This window comes from Vanessa cardui, chromosome 14 (genome assembly GCF_905220365.1).
Source record: "Vanessa cardui chromosome 14, ilVanCard2.1, whole genome shotgun sequence".
NCBI lineage: Eukaryota > Metazoa > Arthropoda > Insecta > Lepidoptera > Nymphalidae > Vanessa > Vanessa cardui.
In genome coordinates this window covers 12,813,856-12,837,999 of record NC_061136.1, presented here as the reverse complement: position 1 = coordinate 12,837,999, position 24,144 = coordinate 12,813,856, and the positions used below count along the sequence as shown (strand labels likewise).

At 34.7% G+C, this 24,144-nt stretch overlaps 2 protein-coding genes across 11 annotated transcripts; both read left to right on the top strand.

The window, feature by feature from the left end:
* Positions 1 to 1,047: 1,047 nt before the first annotated feature.
* Positions 1,048 to 13,421, top strand: LOC124535284 (lipid storage droplets surface-binding protein 1). Of its 10 annotated transcripts, none has more exons than XM_047111456.1 (10): positions 1,048 to 1,160; positions 7,885 to 8,000; positions 8,346 to 8,558; positions 8,855 to 9,035; positions 9,387 to 9,449; positions 10,675 to 10,862; positions 11,417 to 11,598; positions 12,025 to 12,091; positions 12,473 to 12,571; positions 13,029 to 13,421. In XM_047111456.1, coding segments are annotated over exons 1-10 (1,218 nt in total). In that variant the 5' UTR covers positions 1,048 to 1,159; the 3' UTR covers positions 13,137 to 13,421. The 10 variants fall into 10 exon arrangements, with proteins under 10 accessions (XP_046967412.1, XP_046967407.1, XP_046967406.1 ...); XM_047111451.1 differs by lacking the exon at positions 1,048 to 1,160 and adding an exon at positions 6,959 to 7,177 and having other exon boundaries at positions 8,346 to 8,501; XM_047111450.1 differs by lacking the exon at positions 1,048 to 1,160 and adding an exon at positions 6,959 to 7,177 and having other exon boundaries at positions 8,346 to 8,531; positions 10,687 to 10,862.
* Positions 13,422 to 15,701: 2,280 nt separating this feature from the next.
* On the top strand, positions 15,702 to 22,889 carry LOC124535152 (splicing factor 3A subunit 1). Its single transcript, XM_047111245.1, has 7 exons — positions 15,702 to 15,996; positions 16,658 to 16,822; positions 17,464 to 18,569; positions 18,960 to 19,151; positions 19,584 to 19,991; positions 21,444 to 21,599; positions 22,693 to 22,889. Exons 1-7 carry the CDS (start codon positions 15,879 to 15,881, stop codon positions 22,792 to 22,794), a joined length of 2,247 nt encoding a protein of 748 aa, XP_046967201.1. The 5' UTR covers positions 15,702 to 15,878; the 3' UTR covers positions 22,795 to 22,889.
* The last annotated feature ends 1,255 nt before the right edge of the window (positions 22,890 to 24,144 follow it).

Sequence of the window (24,144 nt, the reverse complement as noted above, 5' to 3'; positions counted from 1 at the left end):
TATCATTAATAATAATTGTCATTTTTTTTAATTAGCTCACTTGAATTAATTATTATGAAAAATGCTGCTAAGTTTTCTAATACATTTGATGGCGCATACATACAAAAAAAAACACAATTCTAGAAACACTCTTATTTTAATCTTTCTTAAATTATTCAATCCTCTCGCTTACTCAAGAAAACGTTCCGTTCCCATATATACATATAAAAAATACGTATTTATTGCGTGCGAAATACGTCTAGCACTGTGGTTTAGAGTGAGAGAAGAACTGCCTGGCTTTCGTTGCCGTAACAGAAAGGGAAGCCATACAGACCATAATGTGTTACATTACGAATTGGTTTGCCGTTCCATAAGAAGTTATCACTTCAGTAATATAGCGCATCCTAAAGTTGGATAAGATACTTCAATCAGGTACGTCTGTTACATCCAAACCGGTTCTGTTACATTTAAATTAACCGAAATATTCTGAATTACAGCTAGTCAAAATTATAAGAAATAATATCTTTGTACATATAGCTCATGAAGTGTTTGTTGACTTGGGTGTCGGCGAATTTCAACATCAGCTATTAGTGGTACCCTCGTTACTTCTGATTTTCCATAACACAAGTGCTTTAGCTGCTTACATTGGGATCATAGTAATTAATGTATGAGATGTTGTCCAAGTAAAGTAAATTTTTAAGTTTCAGAAAGTTTCTATGTATATTTCAAGATATATTTTTTAAGCTAGCTTATTTTTTTTTTCAAAATAAACTTTATTCAAGTAAGCTTTACAATTTTTGAATCGTCATTTTACAATTACGTGAAGCTACCACCGGTTCGGAAAGTAGATTCTACCGAGAAGAACCGGCAAGAAACTCAGAAGTTACTCTTTTTTAACATTTAAAAAATACAAAGTCATGTTAATTGAATACAATTTTTTAAATTAATATATCCTGCTTGGAAGTCTTAAAAACGTAAAAACGAATAATGTTGGTTTGAAGTCCGGTTTATTCCTATGTGTATGTCACATAGTCAGTTTGAACGTGCGTTCGCTCATCGACTTTGTGACGATCGTGACTACTATCACTTAGTCCAACGTAGTGTTATATATTCTTTGCAGTCCAAAACAACGCGTGAATCGGGCGAACGTTAGAAAGAAATCGCTGCGCCGCTAATTAAAAGTAAGTCAACCTTCAATTATTTTAATAATAAAAAAAATATTATAATATATGATAACATAGCAATAAGTATCTTATAGTAATTGAATGTTTAGGAATTAACAGTTATCGATGTCTATTTTATAAATTATTAATAATATAAAATTTTAAACGAAATAGGTATATGACTTTTTTAAAGTCAAAAGATGATGTCTATATAAATACTGTTTAATTAATAAGTCTGAATTTTTTGAACATTTTATATTTTGCCTTTCAATTTTTTTTTCTTTTATATAGTAAAATCAGATGTATCTTTTATAGGAAGGAACTCATACGACTGTTAGTCGAAACGGGAGCTTTGACTTTACCTTTATAGTACCTTTTGACGACCTCCGTGGTCGAGTGGTGTGTACACCGGTTTTCACGGGTACGCCACTCCGAGGTCCCGGGTTCGATTCCCGGCCGGAGTCAATGTAGATTATCATTATTTTTCTATGTTGTCTTGGGTCTGGGTGTTTGTGGTACCGTTGTTACTTCTGAGTTTCCATAACACTAATGCTTTAGCTACTTACATTTATTTATTTATTTACCTTTATGTATCTTTTATAGTTTATATTATTTATAGTTATTGCTTTTGTTGTTTGTTTTTGTTATTAGAAGCATTTTCTAAGCGGACTAACAAATGCGCTACCTGATGATAAGCGGTCACCGCTGTTTATACAAATGGGATCTTAAGCAATATCAATAAATCCATAAAAGGTGCCACCAACCTTCATTTGTAACTACCAGTACACAAGGGACATCACATCAGTTTTTATTAAGATGTGATATACCTTGTGCCTGTTAGAACTTTGGCGTCCTTAAAATTATTTATTTAAACTGGAATTCGACAATTTTAAGTATTGTTGTTTGGCGGTATATGATGATTGGGATTCCCCTCGTTCTTAAACCGAACACTATACCGCACGGTTTTTATTTAACGAAAGCTTTTTGTTAATAGAGATTTATAGAGTTCGTCTGATAAGTGAGGTACCTTCACTTATAATATTGATGAACATAAATACTTTCTATTGCTGTATTCTTATTTAAAAAGTGACTTAGAGTAATTATAATAACTTCTCATTCTATAATTGGAACCACATTTCTATTTTTTAAATTGCGAGTTACTATAAGCGACCCATACTAATTGGTACATATGTATGTAGGCATATCTGTTTACATTATTTTTATCAAGATTATATCTAGAAGTGTTCATAGAGGTACAGCAAAAGTTTAGTTAAGGCCTGTGTTCAAATAGATCTTGTAAGGCTATATGCTTCTCGTCTGACATCTGGGCTTGTATCCAGGGTATAATCAGTACAATTCAATACTATATGCAACTAAATTACATTTCCCGATCATAATATATTTATTCATTTTGTCACATATTTTTAAGCCAAAATGGCCCAGAGTTTAGAACACGTGAATCTACACCCAAGTTTACTGGTTAAAACCCTGTAAAGCTCCTCTCTTTTTATTATTTTTATTTTATTTATTTTATGGAATAAGTTGGTGGACGAGCATATGGGCCACCTGAGGTAAGTAATATTAACTATTCCTTACATCGTCTATGTGCCATCAACCTTGGGAACTAAGATGCTATGTCCCTTGTGCCTGTAGTTACACTGGCTCACTCACCCTTCAAACCGGAACACAACAATAGTGCGTAATGTTGTTTAGCGGTAGTATATCTGTTGAGTGGGTGGTACATACCCAGGCGGGCTTGCACAAAGCCCTACCACCAAGAAATTTATTACAATTATTTTCCCGCTCCCACGTCAAAATAAACCTCTGTAGAAAACAAGCATGTGCTGGATATATTTCGGTATCTCCACTATACGTGGTATTCCAATGCATCGTGGAATAAGCTCCAAATCTTCTCGAGAAGACTGGAAGTCTTGGCTTTGGTTTTCATTTTGAGTTTTCGGTTATGGATTTTTCAGTTCATTAAAAAGAAATGCAGCGACAATATATTTGCATTTTTGTAATGAATAACACACAACAAACAGCCATGTGATAAGTCTGATACGATAGTTCCGGGTCGAGGGTTCTCCTTGTTTATAAATAGGTTGTGGATTGTTCCGTTAAACTTGGACCCGTACTACACGATCATGTCATATTCTTATATAACTGTTAGTGAAATGATAAACAAAAGACGAGCTATAATACATCATTGCATGTTAGTCAGTTTTTTTTATTTACGCTTTTTCTCTTCCTGACACCAATCGAATTGTTGAACCACCGTTTAATAGTAGGTACTAATTTTATTAAGAATCCAAACATTCTTTTTACGTTTGCACCGCGTAGCTGTACGAGTACATGTTTATCTGATTGGATGAAGTATAATAAAAATATGAATTGGAAAAATTATTTTAGTTGAGATTTATGCATTGTACTAGTTTATTGTGTCATGTGTCATTATGGATCTAAGCAATTTATTTTATTTAAATACTACCTACATACGACATCATATCGATGTCGTATGACAGAGTAAGTAGAAAAAATCCTTCATCACAAAATCGACGATCAAAAACACATCCATCGCTGTTCCACTTTTCACTCAAGCTTAAGGAGTTTATTTATAGGAAATTAATTGTCTCGTGTATTTTGCCATAGTTCATTTCTATGATAATTCCATAGATAGTTATTAACTAGCTGTGCTCACGACTTCGTCCATATTTAACAAAAAAAATATTGTTGTACTCTAAGTTGTTCTTTATTACATGAGCTATGTGTCATTAAAACTCACTTCGAAATCGGTCCAGCCAGTCCAAAGTTTACCCGGAACAAACAGACAGATAGACAAAAACTGAAATTTGAACTGAATTTTGGTGTATTACAAACAAACATTCCAATCAAATCAAATCAAAATAAACTTTATTCAAGTGGGCTTTTACAAGCACTTTTAAATCGTCATTTAACAATTAAGTGAAGCTACCACCGGTTCGGAAAGTAGATTCTACCGAGAAGAACCGGCAAGAAACTCAGTAGTTACTCTTTTTCAATATTTAAAAAAATACAGTCATGTTAGTTAATACAATTATTTAAATTAATATATCCTGCCTGGAAGTCAACAGGTATTAACTCCACGGCTTTTTATCATCTACAAAATCTTGTATCGAATAATACGCCTTTTTTACCAATGTATTTTTTTATAAAAGATTTGAATTTACGAAACGGCAAAAGTTAAAAATGTATGCGAAATTTTATTATAGAAACGGATACCTTGCCCCAAGAAACATTTATTGACTTTGCGGAGTCGGAAACTTGGCGTTATAAGCTTATCCTTACTTCTAGTGCATATACAATGATTATCACTGATTTTATCAAAGTGATCAATGTTACTGTGAATATACATGATATTCTTGTAAATATATTGCGACGCAACAGTGAGTATTCCTACTCTGTTAATAATTATTAAAAAAACAAAATACCCGACTGCACACTAAAAAAAGAGTAAAACTTTGCGTTGACGCAGAATTAACATGTTCCCGTGGGAATTTTGAGAAAAAACGTATCCTATATTAATTACTCCCGTGATTGAAATGAATCTAATGATACCGCATACATATTTTTTTAAAGGGAAATTTAGAAAAAATACTATTATGTCTTTATCCCGTGGGACTTTTAGGATAAAATGTATCCTATGACACTCCCGTAATCAAGACAAATCTAACGATACCTCATACATCAAAATCCATCAAGCCGTTTAGGCTACAGGAGGTCACAAAGGAAAAGACATACATACATACTTACATACACTCGAAAAACATTACCCTCCTTCTTTGGCAGTCGGGTAAAAACATCCCGAAGAGAGTCTCTAGCTCCAATGTCATTGTATGTATAAATTGGGCATGATAGTAATGACTTCTTGACCGATTTCTGCTACGGCAGCTCTCGAGAGAAACCAGACTGCACAGAACATCTTATAGTGCAAAAGTGTGTCGCCTTAAATCCGCATTGAATCGCAGTCTTAAATATATTAACCAACAACAACAACAGCCTGTAAATTCCCACTGCTGGACAAAGGTCTCCTCTCCCTTTTGAGAAGAAGGTTTGAAACATATTCCACCACTCTGTTCCAATGCGGGTTGGTGGAATACACATGTGGCACAAGTTCTATGAAATTTTTCACATGCAGGTTTCCTCACGATGTTTTCCTTCACCGCTGAGTACGAGATGAATTCTAAAGACAAATTGAGCACATGAATCAGCGATGCTTGCCTGGGTTTGAACCCGCAATCATCGGTTAAGATGCACGCGTTCTAACCACTGGGCCATCTCGACTCTTAAGAGTCGAGATATTAACCAAGTCCTCATTCTCCTGCCCTTATCCCAATTTTATTTGGGGTCGGCACAGCATGTCTTCTCCTTCCATACTTCTCTGTCAGACGTCATCTCACAAGTAACATTCTTTCTAGCCATATCGTCTTTCACACAATCCATCCATCGTTTCCTTGGTCGTCCTCTACCTCTATATCCATCTACATCCATGCTCAAGGCCTTCCTCACAATGTGTTCCTCATTCCTCCGCATTACATGTCCATACCATGATAGCCGCCTTCCACATAACTTCTCGGCTATCGGTGTCACTTTCAAACTTCCTCTTATATACTCATTCCTTACTCTATCCATTCGCGTAATGCCACACATTCCTCTCAGCATTCTCATCTCCGCAACATGCAATTGTCTTTCAGTCATCCCTTTTGTAGCCCAACACTCTGATCCATACAGGACAGCAGGTCTGATCATGGTCTTATAGATCTTCCCCTTAAGTTTAAGGGGTATACGGGGGTCACAAATTGTTCTCGTAACCTGCCGCCATTTCACCAATCCTGTGTTAATCCTGTGCTTCACCGTTCGATCTATTTCGCCATCGCCTTGACCGAGATACCGGAAGTCGGAGCAGACTGGAAGAGCTGCGCCATCAAGCGCTGTGGCTTCGGGACCGGAGAGACCGCCGAAATCGCAGAACATGTATTCAGTCTTCGTTCTACTGATTTTCAGGCCAACATTCTCCAGTTTCCGTTGCCAATCCTCCAATCTGCTCTGGATCTCAGGTCCATCTTCACCAACCAGTACAATGTCGTCGTATTTACAAAATATGTTTGTGTATTACAAACAAGCAGATGAATAAAATATACAAACACAATCTCATTAATAATACGAACGCCAATTAAAAATCATCTTCTTTTGATATTATTGATTTATATTACAAATAAGTAATAAATCAGTAACAAGTAAATCACTCCTTTCGTGACGTTAGTGACATAATCTGTGACCTGCTGGCAGAACAAAAGGCCAAACCTCTTTAGCCGATGCAATTGTTTTTTTATTTATTAAGGGTTGGTGAACTGGCACATGGGCCAACTTGTGGAAAGCGCCACCCTCTATAGACATTGTTTGACGAGAAAGGAGGTCCGTTAGGAAATTTTACATCGTCATTGCAATACAAACCTTAGGTACCGGAATTTAAGTTTCTTGATTTAGTTTACTTACACCAGCTCATTTATATTTCAAACTGCAACTTACCAATGCTATACAATACTAAGAAGTAGTGTTCTTTATTGGCAGAATAAGTGACTTACAAAGTGATTTAATCTCCCCACCTAAAATAAATTATAAAAAAATCTGTAGGATTATTTTAATTTTTAAAGTATATGTGTGATAGTGCTTATAGCATATTTATAAATAGCGATTTATTTAATAGTACTCGTTGACAAATATTATTTTTTGAAGAGATAACCTTTGGCGTTTCATAAATAAAAGTATACAAGATCTGAATGCAATATCATTCGTTCACGATATCCACGGAAAAGCAAACGTGGGCACTTCATTGAAAATATTCAGTGTATTAATAAATATCGAAATGGCAATTGGCGGAACATTGAACGAAAATTTTGGTAGTTATTCTGTTGGCGTGAACAAAAGAGCGAAGGGATCCATTGCGGAAAAAGCTGAAGCATATTTACAAGCTGTTAAAAAAAGTCAAGAACCAAAAGGTTGGTTATTTATGTATGTAGTAATTACAACTTTTGACAGCCTCTTTAGTATAGTGGCTCAGTTAATGCCCCAGATCCCGTGGTCTTGGAAACGAATCCCAAGTCTGGCCGATACGAGGTTCTTTCGAGATATCTCTATAGAGTTAGGAGTGCGTGCAGTCCCGGTCGTGTTGATTAGTCATCCCATAGGTTTATATGCAAATGATATAAGAGAGTGCATCTAAGTTTTGTGCATACAATTTAATATATAATACCTGTTGACTTCCAAGCAGGATACATTAATTTAAATAATTGTATTTAATTAACATGACCTTGTATTTTTTAAATGTTAAAAAAGAGTAACTACTGAGTTTCTTGCCGGTTCGTCTCGGTAGAATCTACTTTCCGAACCGGTGGTACCTTCACTTAATTGTAAAATGACGATTCAAAAGTGCTTATAAAAGCCTACTTGAATAAAGTTTATTTTGATTTTGATTGGCCACGGCCGAAATCGATCAGGACATATCACTTACGTTTCGTGTAATCTACAAAATTATTTGCACATAGCGTATACATAATTATTCTTTTTTTATTATCCATATTCTTCGCGTAAGATTCATGTGTGTGACGTGATCTAATTGACAACATTACCTTATATTGATTTGTTTTACGAAATTTATTACAACTGATAATCCGATAATTGATAATATGAAATTTTATTAAAACAGTGACGAGTGTCCAGAGGCCCGTTTTACCGCGGCTGGAGGCGCTCCAGAGGGTAGCAAACATTCCCATCGTGGAGTCTGGTATTGAAGTCACTGAGAAAATTTACTCCAGAATAAGGGTAAGATATTAAATAACTAACTATATTGAACCTACATAATTAGTACGACCTTTACCAATATTCAACATCATCCATATATATGACTATTTATCTAAAATTGTTGGTGTCTTTGCTACCAAAAAGATAAATAGATACAAGAGATATGGTATAGGTTGGCGAACGAGCATATGGGCTACCTGATGATAAGTGGTCACCACCACCCATAGACAATGAAGCTGTAAGAAATATTAACTATTCCGTACATCGTCAATGCACCGCCAACCTTGGGAACTAAGATGTTATGTCCCTTGTGCCTGTAGTTACACATTATGATTGATCTAGCAATAAAATTGGGATTACTTTCAGGAATCAAATCCATTAATACGCTGGTATTTAACCCTTGGAGAGAAGTCACTAGCTACTGGAGTTCAATTGGCTTTACCCGCTGTCCAACTCCTGGAGACGCCTATACACCAATTCGACAGATTCCTGTGCATGTCGCTAGATGTCGTTGAGAAGAGGGTACCTTCAATACATTTACCACCTCAAGCAGTGAGTGAACCACTATTGAAGATGAATGTAAAGATTTAAAGCAATTTTCTCCTTAAACATAACAATTTATAAGCATTTTCGCTTTTCATTTTAACAAGACTTTACCAATTAATATTACCTAAGGCGATTTGCTAGCACTAACATATGATGCTATTTTCAATTTTCATTTCGAACTAAACTTAAAAATTGTTAAGATACTTAAAAATACCTAATTAACTCGAATTGACTTTACGCAACTAACAATTTTGGTAAACTCTCATGTTTGTTATTTTTACTTCAAACTATAAGAACTGGTCATATTCTATCATTCTGTTTAATTTTAGATGTACACAGAAACCCGCCAATATGTTATACGTAGAGCGGATTCAGTTAAGCAATTGGGAACAGCTGTATTGGATTCTCGTATGACGGCAGTTACCGCTAATGCCTTGGACCGTGCTCTCACCACCGCTGACAAATACGTGGATAAATATTTACCACCAGACTATCAAGATGCCGCTGATGGTATGATTATTTGAAATTTTAAAAACCAGGTTATAAGGATTTTATGCCAGAGATCTTGGAATAAAATCAATATATATAGAATAAAATCTCTATCAAACACTTCTCATTAGAATGGCATTTCATTCGCAAAACGAATTAATTTACCAGGCAATCAACATGTTATCTTTATTTTATATATTTATTTAAATAATAATATGTAAGTAAGTATATTAAGGTTTAGGTTTATTTATATAGAGTGTAATTGATTACTGTTATTTTAATTCTTTATTGTAGCCAATTTCCAGACAATACGTTCGTCCAGTCCAACACCAAATAAGTTTTGTATATATCCGTTTCCTGCACTTATTCCAGGGATGGGAAATCGTGTCTCCGTCTACACACAAAACAAAATTAGCTCCATGCGTAAATATTTAGGTTAGATGCTTTGCCCTTGCATACATGTTAAACATATTCAAATATTGTGTAACATCAATATGATAAATAAACCACAATCATCAAGAGACGAATTAATTATAATTAAATCTCAAAATAGCAATTGTAATGAGTCAAATTGGTGATAACTAATTAACTGATTCACTGTCTCGCCGTCGGAAGACTAATTATTATTTAGATAAGTCTAATCAAGAATGTAAGACAAAGTTAGATTTTTTGACTTAATTTATTGTAAGGAAATATGTTTCGACAATTAACACATGAATGCATTCTGATAAACTAAGGTTATCTATTACTTGACATGTCCAAATAACGTGAATAGTTAGACTTTAAACCTATGCATGTACATTCAAGAAGTAAGTTACGAATCTATAGGAATATTATATAGAGGTGATTTGTTTGTTTGTATGTAGAGACACTATTTGGAAGTAATGATCAGATTTAAAAAAATCGCTCGTATTAGGATAGAGTATTCCGTAGTGCTATAGGGTAGTTAGGGGGTAGGAGGCTTTATTTTATAGAAATAGTTATTCGTTAAAAATAAATAAATAATATACGGAGATCGCCTTTTATATATTTCACCATTAAACTTAGTTTTGGTTTAAGCAGTTATTCGATTATTTTTCAACATTATTGTAACTTGATATATTTCTTTGATAACAATCAGTCAAAATAATTTCTTTAGTCGATTCACATAGACAAAACATCTATCATATTACGTAACTATGTTAGTTATGCACTATTTTAAAAGTAATTAATTCTAAAACCGCACTGAAAAGATTTATATGAGATATATAGCTTTACCCAATGATATTCTAATAAACAGATATGTTATACCCATACTAAACAATAGAAAAAAGTGTGCCGCGCCGAGGACCGTTTATTTGACATTTCGTTACTAGTAAAAAGGATAGCTTGATAAAAACAATAAGTAAAAGGGATCACTAGATGTTTTAATTACGCAAAACGTATTACTACATAATTATGATGTATTATAACGTATTACTGGCATAATTATGATGAAAACGACTAAAGACAAACGTCCCAATTAGGACGTTTTCTAGTCTTCACTTTTTGCGCGTTAATGACATATCTGTTTCCTAGAAGATCATTGGCTTTACCGTATATTATTATACCTTATACCGTTTGCCCGCTGTGTTATATTGGCGATGGGCAGGCTAACGGTTGGTTCCCCTTGCTTACGTAGTGGCGATAATAGTGACGAGCGCGGAGGCGGCGGAGAACGCGGACACGGGACGTGCGCGCGCAGCACAGGCCGTGCAGCACGGCGCGCGACTCAAGCGCAAGCTGCAGAGGCGGCTTACGAGGCAAGCTCTCGCCGAGGCCAAGGCTATCAAGGAACAGATACACGTGCTCGTCTATGTGGCTGAACTGGTAAGGGGCGTTTGTTTTTTTTTATGACAAAGGTTGGCGGACGAGCATATGGGCCACCTGGTGGTAAGTGGTCACCATCACCCATAGACAATGACGCTGTAAGAAATATTAACTATTCTTCACATCGTCATCGTGCCACCAACCTTGGGAACTAAGATGTTATGTCCCTTGTGCCTGTAGTTTCACTGGCTCACTCACCCTTCAAACCGGAACACAACAATACTGAGTACTGTTATTTGGCGGAGGAATAACTGATGAGTGGGTAGTACCTACCCAGAGCCCTACCACCAAGTGAATTTGTATCTGACATCCTCGTGTAAGTTCATTTCCGTGGTATTAAATGTAATATATACGTACATACAGTATCTCCACTGGGAGACCTCGTCCTTATAGCATGTTAGATTCTCGAAATATGCGATGTAAATCGAAACGACGTAAGTCGAGGACTGTCTATATTTAAAGTTGAAACCAGAACCTACGGCGTTAAAGGCTTTAGTTCCGCCGTGTAAATAACATATTATTATTTACAACTATGGATAAATTTTCCATTTTAGGTTGCCACGGATCCAGTACTCGCTTGGCATAAAGCCAAGGAGCTGTACTCGTCTCTAAGTAAATCTGAGCCAGAGAACCAGGCCCGACCCGATACACTTGAACAACTTCTAGTGTTGCTGTCTCGCGAAACCGCCAGGAAGATTGTGCATCTTATCAACTACACTCACTCCGACCTACCGAAGTAAGTTCAGTAACGTCTTGCAATTTGTCGTTTGAGTTCATACAATCTATCATATCATGTTCATAAAATCCTTTTGGTTTTTAGACGAGTTTGAATAAAAAAATAGAAGCAGTCAGTTAAAAAGTATTGTTGCAGTAAATTCTAAGCCATTTCAAGATAACGTCATCCGGTTATGTTTAATTCGGCCATGAACTCGTCAGGAAATAAATTATATCAGCCGCATCATACTAATAATTTTAATTTATTTAAAATGCAATATGATGTATGCATATACAGTTATGTTAAAAACCAGAAACTCTAAAAAAAAATTGTGAACTATATAAATGAAAAAAAAAAACAATCTATCTCTTTCTACCTTAAAGTGGAATATGAGAGGCGACATTAAATAAGGGGGAAAGATATTAACTTTCGTAACAATTTTTGCAGCAACATTCGCCAGGGACTATCACTCGTCACCAGCCACATGTCGATAGTGACAGATGCACTTCTCAAGGTACGTACCAAAATTAAAGATATATTTTCTGAGTTTATTAATATTTTAATTAGCAGTTCTCATTTCGAAATCCATATAAGTATATATATATGAGAGTTGTATAAGCGAAGTGGTACTTCGACTTGACTAACACATCACAAAGATCTCCGAAACTATGCGTCTGGATTGCCTTGAAAGTTAATCCTTTCACGTAAAGTAAGCACGGAAGCAGGATTTTTGGAAGAAATAATTTGAAATGGGGGAGATGGTAGGAGTTTTATATAAATTTTACCCGTTGCAGAACAGTAAACTTTTAGAAATATGATTTCCAGACAAATGTTATAAAAATATATATATATATCAAAACGCAAACAGAAATATTAAATTAAATATGTTTGGTAGATGTTGCCAGTGGAAACGGCAATGACAGAAGTGCGAGGACTACGCAGCAGACTGCACGAACTCCTACAACAGCTGCAATCCACATCCAAAACCTATCTCGTAAGTACTCTCTCCAATTACGGTTTCGCAGACAATGGCCTCCGCAGACAAAATCTATTATTATTTATAACATTTATTTTTCATCTGAATTACTCGTCTAAATGATTTGTTTTTAAGCTTTTATTGTTAATAATATAAAAATATGTAGACTATTAAATAGCTGACTAGTTAGGCTTTGTTCTGTCTTAGCTATGAGTATTAAATTCGATTAATAGTTATAAAAAAAAAAGAAAAAACAATTACAATAAAAAAATAATATTAACTGCTAATATGACATAAATGCTCTTAAATTTTCTGCAAATTTCCAATTTTTATCCTTCTTTTTTTCGTAATGCCTTCTACAGACTTACTCTAGAATAAAAAAAAAAAACGAATTCAATCGGTAAATTCGTTTTCAAGTTGTGGTGTGATCGAGAGATATGGAGATTAATTATTTATATATATTTTCGCTTCTCAGGAACAGCTCGCCATGTTTGTAGCTGGAAATGAAGAGCGTGAAAAGATAGCGCCGCGCTCTGTGTTTGAACACCGAGATGACTTGGCAACAATAAATGGAGTCAACTAAACAATATATAAAAAAGTGTCAACCAAAAATCTTTACTATTAAATAATTTTCATACTTTATACTTGTCAAATTTTATATAAAAAAATGTATACAAGTTTAATTTATATATTATATTTGTAAGAATATAAACTTTCGGATGTTTTTATTATAATTTTAAAAAAAGGCAATTGGGATGCCTGTTTCGATGTTTTTATTAAATTGTACCCGCCCATATCCGACACTCATCAGTTTTCGATGTATAAATTCTTTATCGTGTAGCTTTATGTCTATTAATTTTAATACTTTGAAAAAAAAAAAAGCATTAAACATGACTAGACTGAGACTGAAAATTATTTGTAGCGTTATTCGTACATATTATTATTACAATATTAAGTAAGATTGCCACCGCCTATAACGACGTAATTTTTAAATTATAAAAAAATATCCTAGATTTTTTATCTGTAGAAACCATGGATTATACTAAGAGCAATATGTTATTACACTTCGGATACATAATTTTAATGAGATAATAATGTTGTTGTATGTCGTTATAAGCTAAATGTATTTTTCTATATTTTGATCTTTATCAAAAATATTTGAAAATAATGTTTTGTAACTTTACTCTATATAACTGTAAAATATTTGCTTTCATCTCAATGATTTACTAATAATTTTATAAAATGATTTATTTAGTTGAATTTTCTGCATAACTAAATCTAAATGTTTTTTAAGTAATTCGCTCGCGAGCAATTAAAAAATTATGTTTTTAAAAAATTATTAGTTATTTAAAAACTTTTTGTTACGATTAAAACAGACACATGTCAAAATGTAAAAATATTTACCAAAAAAATACATATTTGTACATTTAGTTTGAGTTTATTTTATAAAAATTTACACTTGATGAAAAAATGACGAATCCCGCTCAACTACTAAAGGAAGCTTCGAATCGAGCTAATTATGTGGGTAAGATTTTATATACCTGATATATTAAATAAAACAAAAAACTTAAACACATCGGTGTTAATTGAATATTATTCTAGGCCAAAAATAATATCATTGACATGGAAGAGGAACAAATAAAGGATGGCACGGAAGAAGGGTGGCGAATTCCAACTGCTCTTTGGTTGATGGTAATAGCGTTTTTCTTATGGATTATTAGTTATGCCTTCGTCATCATATTCATGTTTCTCTTTGAAGCTACCTTAAAATACATCTCAAATTTTGAACTGTATTGGCTTAATAATTCATGCACTGGAGAAGAATTTATGGAACCATATTCCTTTTTTTTATATTGATTGAATGATCTGTAATAAAAATTTATACTATACCTACTTATTGTTTCTATTTTTTATAAAAAATATTTTTATATAACTTGAGTTTGAAATAACTCTTAAATTATTTTTCCTACAAGAATTATATACTTTCACAAAAACCTTTACAGTTAACACACAAATATAAAATATATTTACGAAACTAAACATAATAAAAAAAAAACAATCTAAAGGTCCTACTCCAACGTTTGATCGTATTAGTAAATTATAGTACATAACATACTGGACCATATTCGTTTTTTGGGTAAGAGTTAGTCCACGGGTATAAAAGGCTGCATCCTGCATGCTGTTCCAGATTATTAGTTGTGGCCAAATTTCTTATAGATCCGTTCAGTCATTCTGGTGTGATAAGTACAAAATTTCGCATTTACATTATTATTAAGAACTAGCGACCCGCCCCGGCTTCGCACAGGTGCAATACTGATACTAAACATACCTACTACAGAATTTGTTTGCTTACGACATCTCATTATAAACTTCTACAATTATACGTTTTGGCATGTGTACCGTATATACATTCATGTCCACGTAGTAGAAAATTTACAAACAGACGACGACGTCCGCGTGGAGTGGGAAATTTGCAAAACGCAACGTAACATACACCCGATGAGTACCAGTATAAGCTGACCCCCAATTCATATCGACAATCATATCAGAAAAAGCTCAACTTAAGTTGGGCGCTTATATTTCCAAAACTTTGTATTATTTGCGTATAAAAAGTAGCCTAAGTTACGCCTTAGTACATTACCTACCCGCCAATGAAAGTCCTGTTCAAATCGGCCCAACCGTTCCAGAGATTACCCGGAACAAACAGACAGACAGACAGACAGACAGACAAAAATTCTAAAAATGTGTGTTTTGGTATGTGTACCGTATATAAAGACAAATGTATGTAGCAGAAAGCGGTTATTTTAATATTACAAACAGACACTCCGATTTTATTTATTTGTATGGATAAAGAGCACAGGTGAAATAAAAACGTCTACTTTACTAAAAGGACTTTTTTCTTGACGCAATTCTTACAATGTGTACGTACGTACATTTGACCTTTAAATCTTTAAATATAGAGAAAATGTTTGTTTATTGAAAGTTAAAATTGGACTGATATTTTTATTTATATTTATATAATATTGTAAATAATATTTTTTCATTTTAGTTGCAATCTTCATAATTGATTGTCACAAAATGATTTCTATTATTATTTACATTATCTGTATTTAATATGTGTAAGCTTTATTTTTTATCTATATTCTATTCTATAGACAATAAAAATTTGACAACATACTTGTTTTCAACTGTATAATCCATGGCTTTATAATTTGTATCTTAATTATGCGAAGTTGGTAATTTAAGTTGTGTTTGATTTTGGTTTAAGGATATAGATGTATTACAATTAGTCTTAACAGAGTGACAATTTACGTGTAAGGCAAGAATGCCTTCGATCGATGTTATGGCCCCTCCGGGGCTGGCGCTTGAGACACCACCAGAAGAACCGCAGGCCCCTCCCGCTCCCGTTATTGGAATAATTTATCCACCACCCGAAGTTAGAAGTATCCTTTGAAAACATAAAAAATACTATTTAATAAATTAATAATTGGTTTGTACAAACATAACCTCTTATTTGTTGTTAAATGCTTCTGATATTTGTAAAAGAATATAAGTTTTTAGGTGTTTGTAGTTTTACAGTAATGTGAAATTATCCTTTTTACTTTGTGTAAGCCCAATCTGGGTAGGTACTATCTACAAATTAGATATTTTACTTGCAAACAGCTATTCCGTAAAAGGGAAAAATGAGTAAGCTTGTGTAATAAAAGGCACAAGCGACATAACATCTTTGCTGACAAGGTTATTGGGTACATTGGTTGGTAAGGAATGGTTAATTTTCCTTAGAGCACCAATGCCTATAGGTGGTGGTGACTGCTTACCTTCGGATGGCCCATTTGCCCATCCACCAAGATTAGAGGATGATTTAATAACAATAATGTCCAACAAAAATTATGTTGTTAATATGTAATCAATGCTCTTTTTTATTTTTTCATGTACTATGCAAAAGTTATTAGATTGCTCTTTGTGAACCTTTCTCTTAAAAGTTGTTTACATAATTATTATACATTCACTTTATTATGTTACATAATGTCATACACTTTCCAGGAAGATACTTACTAATCGTTAATTTGCAATAAGCATTATTTCCTTAATAAATTTATAAAGATATTGTTGACAAGACTGCAAGTTTTGTTGCTCGTAATGGACCAGAGTTTGAGGCTCGCATTAGACAAAATGAACTTGGAAATCCAAAATTCAACTTTCTCAATTCTGGGGATCCATACCATGCTTACTACCAGCATAAGGTGAAGGAAATAAGAGAAGGGAGAAGTAAGTATTGCAGTATTTCTGATAATTTTTAATGTTATAATATTAATGAGGATAGCATTTTTGTTCCCTACAAAATGATTTATATTGAGAAATTAATTTAATTATAAAAGAACAATATTTTAATATATCATCACTATTTTAAAATAAATCCATCCAATTTATTTGGTATTGATGAAATAAAATGAAATGTAATGAAGAATCGGATACATCAGAAATGTTGTGAATCTGAACAAAATTTATTTAATAAATAAATTATTCTTTTATATGATTTTTTTAAAAATAAAACTTAAGAGCTGAGATGGCCTAGTGGTTTGAACGCGTGCATCTTAACCAATGATTGAGGGTTCAAACCCAGGCAAGCACCGCCATATATATGTGCTTAATTTGTGTTTATAATTCATCTCGTGCTTGGCGGTGAAGGAAAATATCGTGAGGAAACCTGTATGTGTCTAATTTCATCGAAATTCTGCCACATGTGCATTCCAACAACCCGCATTGAAACAGCGTGGTGGAATATGTTCCAAACCCTCTCCTTAATGGAAGAGGAGGCCTTATCTCAGCAGTGGGAAATTTACAGGCTGTTACTTTACTTTACTTTTTTTTTATATATTTAGAAACTCTTATATGTAAAAAAATTTCAGGTACTGATACTGCCCCTATACCAATCGGACCCCCAGTGCAACGCCCAGGTCTTGCACCGGCTACTGCAGCTAGGCAACAGGAACTTCTGAAAGCTGCAGTACCATCTGAACCAGCACCACCACGTGATCCACCTCCGGATTTTGAGTTTATCGCAGATCCACCTTCAATTTCAGCATTAGAACTTGATATTGTAAAACTAACAGCACAGTTTGTGGCTAGAAATGGTCGTCAGTTTTTAACAGATCTAATGAAGAAGGAAGAAAGAAATCATCAGTTTGATTTTCTGCGTCCTCAGCATTCGCTTTTCCAATACTTTACAAGACTTTTAGAACAATATACTAAAGTTCTTTTACCTCCTAAAGAATTAGTTTCAAAGCTAAGTGCCGAGGTACGAAGTGGAGTCTTAGAACAAGTGCGCAGTAGAGCTGCATGGCACTCCCATCAAGCTAGGCGCAAAGCTGCAGATGAGGCGAGAATTGAAAAAGAAAGATTAGCTTATGCTTCAATTGATTGGCACGATTTTGTCGTTGTAGAAACAGTTGATTATCCTGCAGGAGAACCTGGTGATTTTCCTCCACCGACAACACCCCTAGAAGTTGGTGCTCGAGTATTAGCCCAAGAACGTGGAGAAGATATCACTCATGGCAATGATGAGGACGATACAGAGATGCAATTGGAATCTGAATCGGAATCAGAGTCGGATGAAGATCTCGCGGAAATGGAAGATAGAACGCAACACCAGCAGCGTCCTGATGATAATAGGGTTCAAGATATGGAGGAAGAAAGTTCTTCATCCGATGATGATGGTCCTCTAGAGTCTAGTAGAGGTGGAGAGGAGACTCCATTACCTCCTCGTCCTGATCGCGTTGTGGTCAAGAAATATGATCCAAAACGCGCCCGGCCTCAACCGGCGCCAGCTAGCGAAGAATGGCTAGTATCTCCAATTACAGGAGAAAAGATTCCAGCTAACAAGGTGGCCGATCACGTAAGAATAGGACTGCTAGATCCGCGCTGGCTGGAACAGCGAGATCGCGCTGCAGCTGAGCGCTCCGATCGTGACGAGGCTCTCGCTCCTGGCGCGGCTATCGAAGCTTCGCTCAAACAGGTCTGCGATATATTTATTTTTTTATTTTTTATTTATTTATGAGTCCCCAACAAAGGATACACACTAATTACACATTCAAAATAAAACGGTATAAAGGTTACACAAGTTATGTGCTCCTTCAATTATAGGAGACCACAGCATGCACAGGAAAAAAAATATTTTAAACATAAAGAAAATAAAAGTGAAAAAGTTATAAATGGAAGTTTATACTTCCAAATACAAATTAAAATCTTAAAATTAGGTAAAAACTTATAAACTAAACTTTTTATTATTGTACTAATAATATCACGTTAAAATTTTATTGAATATTTTATACATGATCTCTTTTATTTTGGCCTTTTATTAAATAAACTTGATTATTATATATATTAATATGTTTAATGTTTTCAGTTAGCAGAACGTCGTACCGATATCTTCGGTGTAGGTGACGAGGAGACCGCTATCGGTAAGAAGATAGGCGAGGAAGAGAAGCGGCGCGACGAGCGCGTCACGTGGGACGGCCACACGTCCAGCGTGGAGGCCGCCACGCGAGCGGCGCGCGCGCACATCACGCTGGAGGACCAGATACAGCAGATACATAAGGTTATTCTAGACTTGGAATATTTTTTTTTTATAGAATAGGTTGGCTGACGAGCATATGGGCCACCTGATGGTAAGTGGTCACCTCACCCATGGACAATAACGCTGTAAGAAATATTAACTATTCCTTACATCGTCAATGTGCCACCAACCTTGGGAACTAAGATGTTATGTCCCTTGTGCCGGTAGTTACATTGGCTCACTCACCCTTCAAAACGGAACACAACAATACTGAGTACTGCTATTTGGCGGTAGAATAAATGGTGAGTGGGTGGTACCTACCCAGACAGGCTTGCACAAAGCACTACCATCAATATATTTGTTATTTCTTATTTAGTTGGTTAAAGAATAGTTACCATGATTATACCACCAGACCAACTATAAATGATTCATTTTCATGTTATAAATATTTTATATACAAACTAAAACTTTCAGGTCAAGGGCCTGCTTCCTGATGAGGAGAAAGAGAAGATTGGACCCAAACCAGTTCCTCCATCAGCTCGAGGAGTCGCGGCCCCGCGGCCTCCACCACCGCCGGCACCACCGCGAGTTTCAGCTCCTGCACCAGCTCCAGCACCCGCCCCTGCACCTGTACTTCTCCAACCGATCCCACCATTAATGGTGATCCCACCCTTAGCTCCCCGACCGCCTCTTATCCCCACTCCGGTGGGTGCACCGTATGGTTATCCGGTACCGGGTGTACCGGGAGGAGTGGCCGGCGTACCAGTGCCGGGTGCTCCGCCAGAAGAAGAAGAGCCGGCTGCTAAGCGGGCGAGGACAGAAGACGCTCTGGAGTCTGAACAGGCCTGGCTCGCAGCACATCCTGGTCCTGCACCTTTGCAGGTAAAGTTTTATATAATCTATTACAAAAACCACGCAACCCAAATTTTTCGATACTTGCAAAATATTTTAAAATTAACAAACTGAATACAATATGTAGCAGTGAATACAGTCGTTAGTTATAATCTAAATTTTAAAATGTAGTCTCCTCAGATATAATAAAATATTTGGATGTTAATAGTTTCCTGTGGATTATAGGTATTTTATTTATTTTTTATATAAGACTTGTCGTTATACTATTAATTGTACATAGCACATAATAACCACCTGCAATAATAAAGTATATGTGATTTTCATTTTGTCATGAACAGAAACTTTACTCATACAATATTATTGCTCTAATCTATATTGTTTATAGGATTAAACTACTAAATCCCTTTTTTAATTTTTTTACTCTGTGGCAGGGCTTTGTGCAAGCCCGTCTGGGTAGATACCACCCACTCAACAGTACTCAGTATTATTGTATTGTTCATTTTTATATGATATGTATTAATACATATAATTAAATTATTTATATAACACTAATATAGTTATTAAGAAAAAATTGCAACGAACACTATGAGTCATTGATACTTGAAATACATTATTATTTATTTTTTTTTTTTAACTCTTTTCATGCTCTCCTTTTAACGAGGTTATATTCTCCGTTTTTGCGGGATTCTATCCAAACAAAAACGGACTACCTAATCACTTGATAAAAATTTCCGCACAATCCTACATGTATTCAGAATGACTGCTCTCTGTAATAAAATAAAAGTGAGTTTGTGTATGCCAAGTGCTTGTAAGCTGGAAAACAGTGAGTGAGGAATGACTCCGGTTGATGAAATAATAATGGGTATTTATTATTATTATTATTATATTTTTAGCATAGCTAATTCTCTTCTTTACTGAAAAAAGGATTCTATAACTGTGCACGGGCCTGAGCCAAGTGCATAGCTAGGGGAGTTAGCCTAAAAATTTTCTAACTAGGCGGCATGTATTTAAAATTACGGCTTTCTGTAAAAGTGTGAGAGTGGAATTATTGATATTTAGTAATTTCAGACTGGTATGGAGAGTGTGATAGGTACCATTTTGGTGTTCTTAACTTTCCATTGTGTTTTTATCTCTATGGATAAATCAGTGTATTTAGATATTTTTTCGGTAAAAGTGTTATTTAAGTTATGGGTGTTGCAAATTGCTATATCTATTAAATAAACTGAACTATTTTGTTTATCTAATACTGTTATGTCTGGTCTATTGTTGTAAATGGTTTTATCAGTAACTATATTTCTATCCCAGTATATCCTATAGCTGTTGTTTTCGAGCACTGATTGTGGCTTATATTTGTAGTACGGTACTTTTTCAGAAATTAATTTATATTGATCAGCTAAGTTTTGGTGTATTATGGCTGCAACTTGATCATGGCGGTGTTTGTAATCCGTTTGTTATTATTATATTCGTAATTTCCTGTCGCAGGTGATTCTCCCGTCGGCGCCGGAGCGCAGCGAGTGGCGGCTGGACGGGCGCACGTTGCAAGTGTCGGTGCCGCTGTCCGCCAGCGTGGCAGAGCTCAAGAACATCCTGCAGCGCTCCACCAACATGCCCACAGCCAAGCAGAAGCTGCACTACGAGGTGACACACACTGCTGCTTCTAACGATAGGCTATTTGACAATGCGAAAAAAAAAAGTAAAGTAACAGCCTGTAAATTTCCCACTGCTGGGATAAGGCCTCTTACATTAGGGAGAGGGTTTGGAATATATTCCACCACGCTGTTCCAATGCGGTTTGGTGGAATGCACATGTGGCAGAATTTCAATGAAATCAGACACATGCAGGTTTCCTCACGATGTTTGACAATGCGAAAAATAAATTGTGAATTATTGTAATCAGTGTATATTATGAGTTTAAAAATGGTTATTTACTAACGAAACTTGAAAATAATACGTAGTTTATTCAAAAATCCATAAATAAATAGCATTTTTTCAAACGTTTGTCACGTGACACAAAACGCTTCTGATAGACCGGGCTTATGATGAAGTCACTTTTTTGTAAACTTTGCTTTTCTACTATATGTACCACAGATTGAAATACAGGAAAGTGACGTCACCGACCCCATTGCAGAGCCATATTGTCCATGTAGCGTTTTTGCACGCTATTTAAATATGGATTTTTAATTTGATATTTTTCAGCAAATATGTACTAGAAATAAAAAACACAACTTAACTGGGTTCCTTAACTTCTACTGAACAATATAAAATGGAATTTAAAAACCAGTCAAATAGCCTATTATTAGTTGGCCATATGCTTGGAACACAATGTCATCTTTTAATTTAGACTTCATACTGTTGCGCTGTAACGCATTTTCCTTGCCAGCTATTTGTAATATTTGGTATTGAGTGTTTGTTACGAAATATTTAGCCTATGATTTGTCTAAGACCTTAACTCTTATGAAGTTAAATACACAAAAATATAGGTTAGGTTTCGAACCCAAAAGTTTTTAGTTTAATTCATTTGCTTTTCTTTTATCAAATTCTTACTATCAACTTGCCCCAGAAAGCACGTAAAATCTATCGGTAACGAGAAGTTTGAATGTCTTATGTAAAATAAAGTAAAAAGCCCATTCGTCGCTTTTCGACTTAAATCTGTGATTCCTCTTGTAGATTAAAACATATTCTTTATTTTAACCAAGTAAGAAACATGTATAATAATTTGTACTTATTCGCAGGGCTTATTCTTCAAAGATACGAACACCTTGGCATACTACAACGTGCCGCCCGGCGCGACCATACAGCTGCAAGTGAAAGAGCGCGGTGGAAGGAAGAAGTAATGCTTCGGATGATTACCAGACATACAAATATATATTCCAATTTCAAAATGAGTTCACATTGATTTGTAGAATGAAAATAAAGCATTGAATTGAAACTTATTTTAATTTAATTTTAAATAAAGAAATCAAAAATGTATCAATCTGTTAAAATGTCGAAAAATAAGAATTTTTAAAAACAGTAACTTATTGTATCAAACAAATGAGTACTTACTGCGATTTAGAATAATTCAGCTCCTTAAGAGGTTTACACAGAAAATAAAACGGTGTATTAGCACAAATAAATTTTACAAATATAACATTAATGCTAGACTAAAAAATATTCAAATAATAACACAAACATATTTAAGCAACTTTTATTAAAACCGTGTAAATGAATAACAAAGCATATTAGATTGTCCAATATAAATAAATTTCTATACAACAGAATAAGTTCAGACTATTAGGAATGTTAAAAGCTGTGATAGCACCGACTACATGTTAGTGATATGTGTATAGTACGACACAACTTAGATGTAGCATCGGCAAAATTCGTAAAACCGATCACATCCGAACTAAGTACGCTATCCCAAATTATCAATATTTATTTCTTATGTGAATATGATCTTTACGCAAACTTAATAACTTGTAATATCATATGACCTAATATATTCCTCAATTTGTCACATCACTGACGCGAGAATCTATAGCGACGAATAGCGCGATAGGTAGCTATTTCTATTGGTTATATAAATCGGCAGTAATCGGTTTAATTGAATTTGCCGATGCTACATCTAAGTTGTATATTACTATAAATTTTTAAAAACCTTCAAATTTATTTCTCTGTATACCTTAGGCTGCTTACACACTGACCTCTTTTTAGTTGCTTTTGGTCATGCATTAGGTCGTGATTCGTATAAATATTTGTAATTTATTTTAAATTTTCATTTAAGATATATAGTTGACAATAACGGCATCGCTGTGTGTAAACAACCCTAGAACCATTTTTGTTTACAAGAAAGTTATAACATTAGAGATAGTAAACTTATACAGTTTTATTTCATTTCAACGTCAAGAAATCCAAACATTTATATTAATTTAACAAATCGTAAATATTTTATTTAAATCGAGTGAGATGGAAATTAAATATTAAAAAATAATAAATATCACAACGTATTGCGTCATTCATGTTACATACTGAATGCGTTATCGATCTATTCACTAACTTTAACCACGATCGTCCCTCAATCGTACTAATGCACGCAGATAATAAATTAATGTTAACATAGGACGCGTCTTTGTAAGTGAATAGATCTAAAAAAATCCACAATTGCAGTTTGGTACATTTTAAACCACATTGTCATCAATACATAA

Bases quoted from the DNA above. Each gene is read 5' to 3' on its own strand.
- LOC124535284 (XM_047111446.1), top strand. From the start codon at position 7,045: ATGGCAATTGGCGGAACATTGAACGAAAATTTTGGTAGTTATTCTGTT. The intron at 8,559-8,854 runs GTAAAGATTTAA...GTTTAATTTTAG, and splicing joins AACCACTATTGAAGATGAAT to ATGTACACAGAAACCCGCCA. The intron at 10,863-11,416 runs GTAAGGGGCGTT...TTTCCATTTTAG, and splicing joins TCGTCTATGTGGCTGAACTG to GTTGCCACGGATCCAGTACT.
- LOC124535152 (XM_047111245.1), top strand. From the start codon at position 15,879: ATGCCTTCGATCGATGTTATGGCCCCTCCGGGGCTGGCGCTTGAGACA. The intron at 19,152-19,583 runs GTTATTCTAGAC...TAAAACTTTCAG, and splicing joins AGATACAGCAGATACATAAG to GTCAAGGGCCTGCTTCCTGA. The intron at 19,992-21,443 runs GTAAAGTTTTAT...TTCCTGTCGCAG, and splicing joins CTGGTCCTGCACCTTTGCAG to GTGATTCTCCCGTCGGCGCC.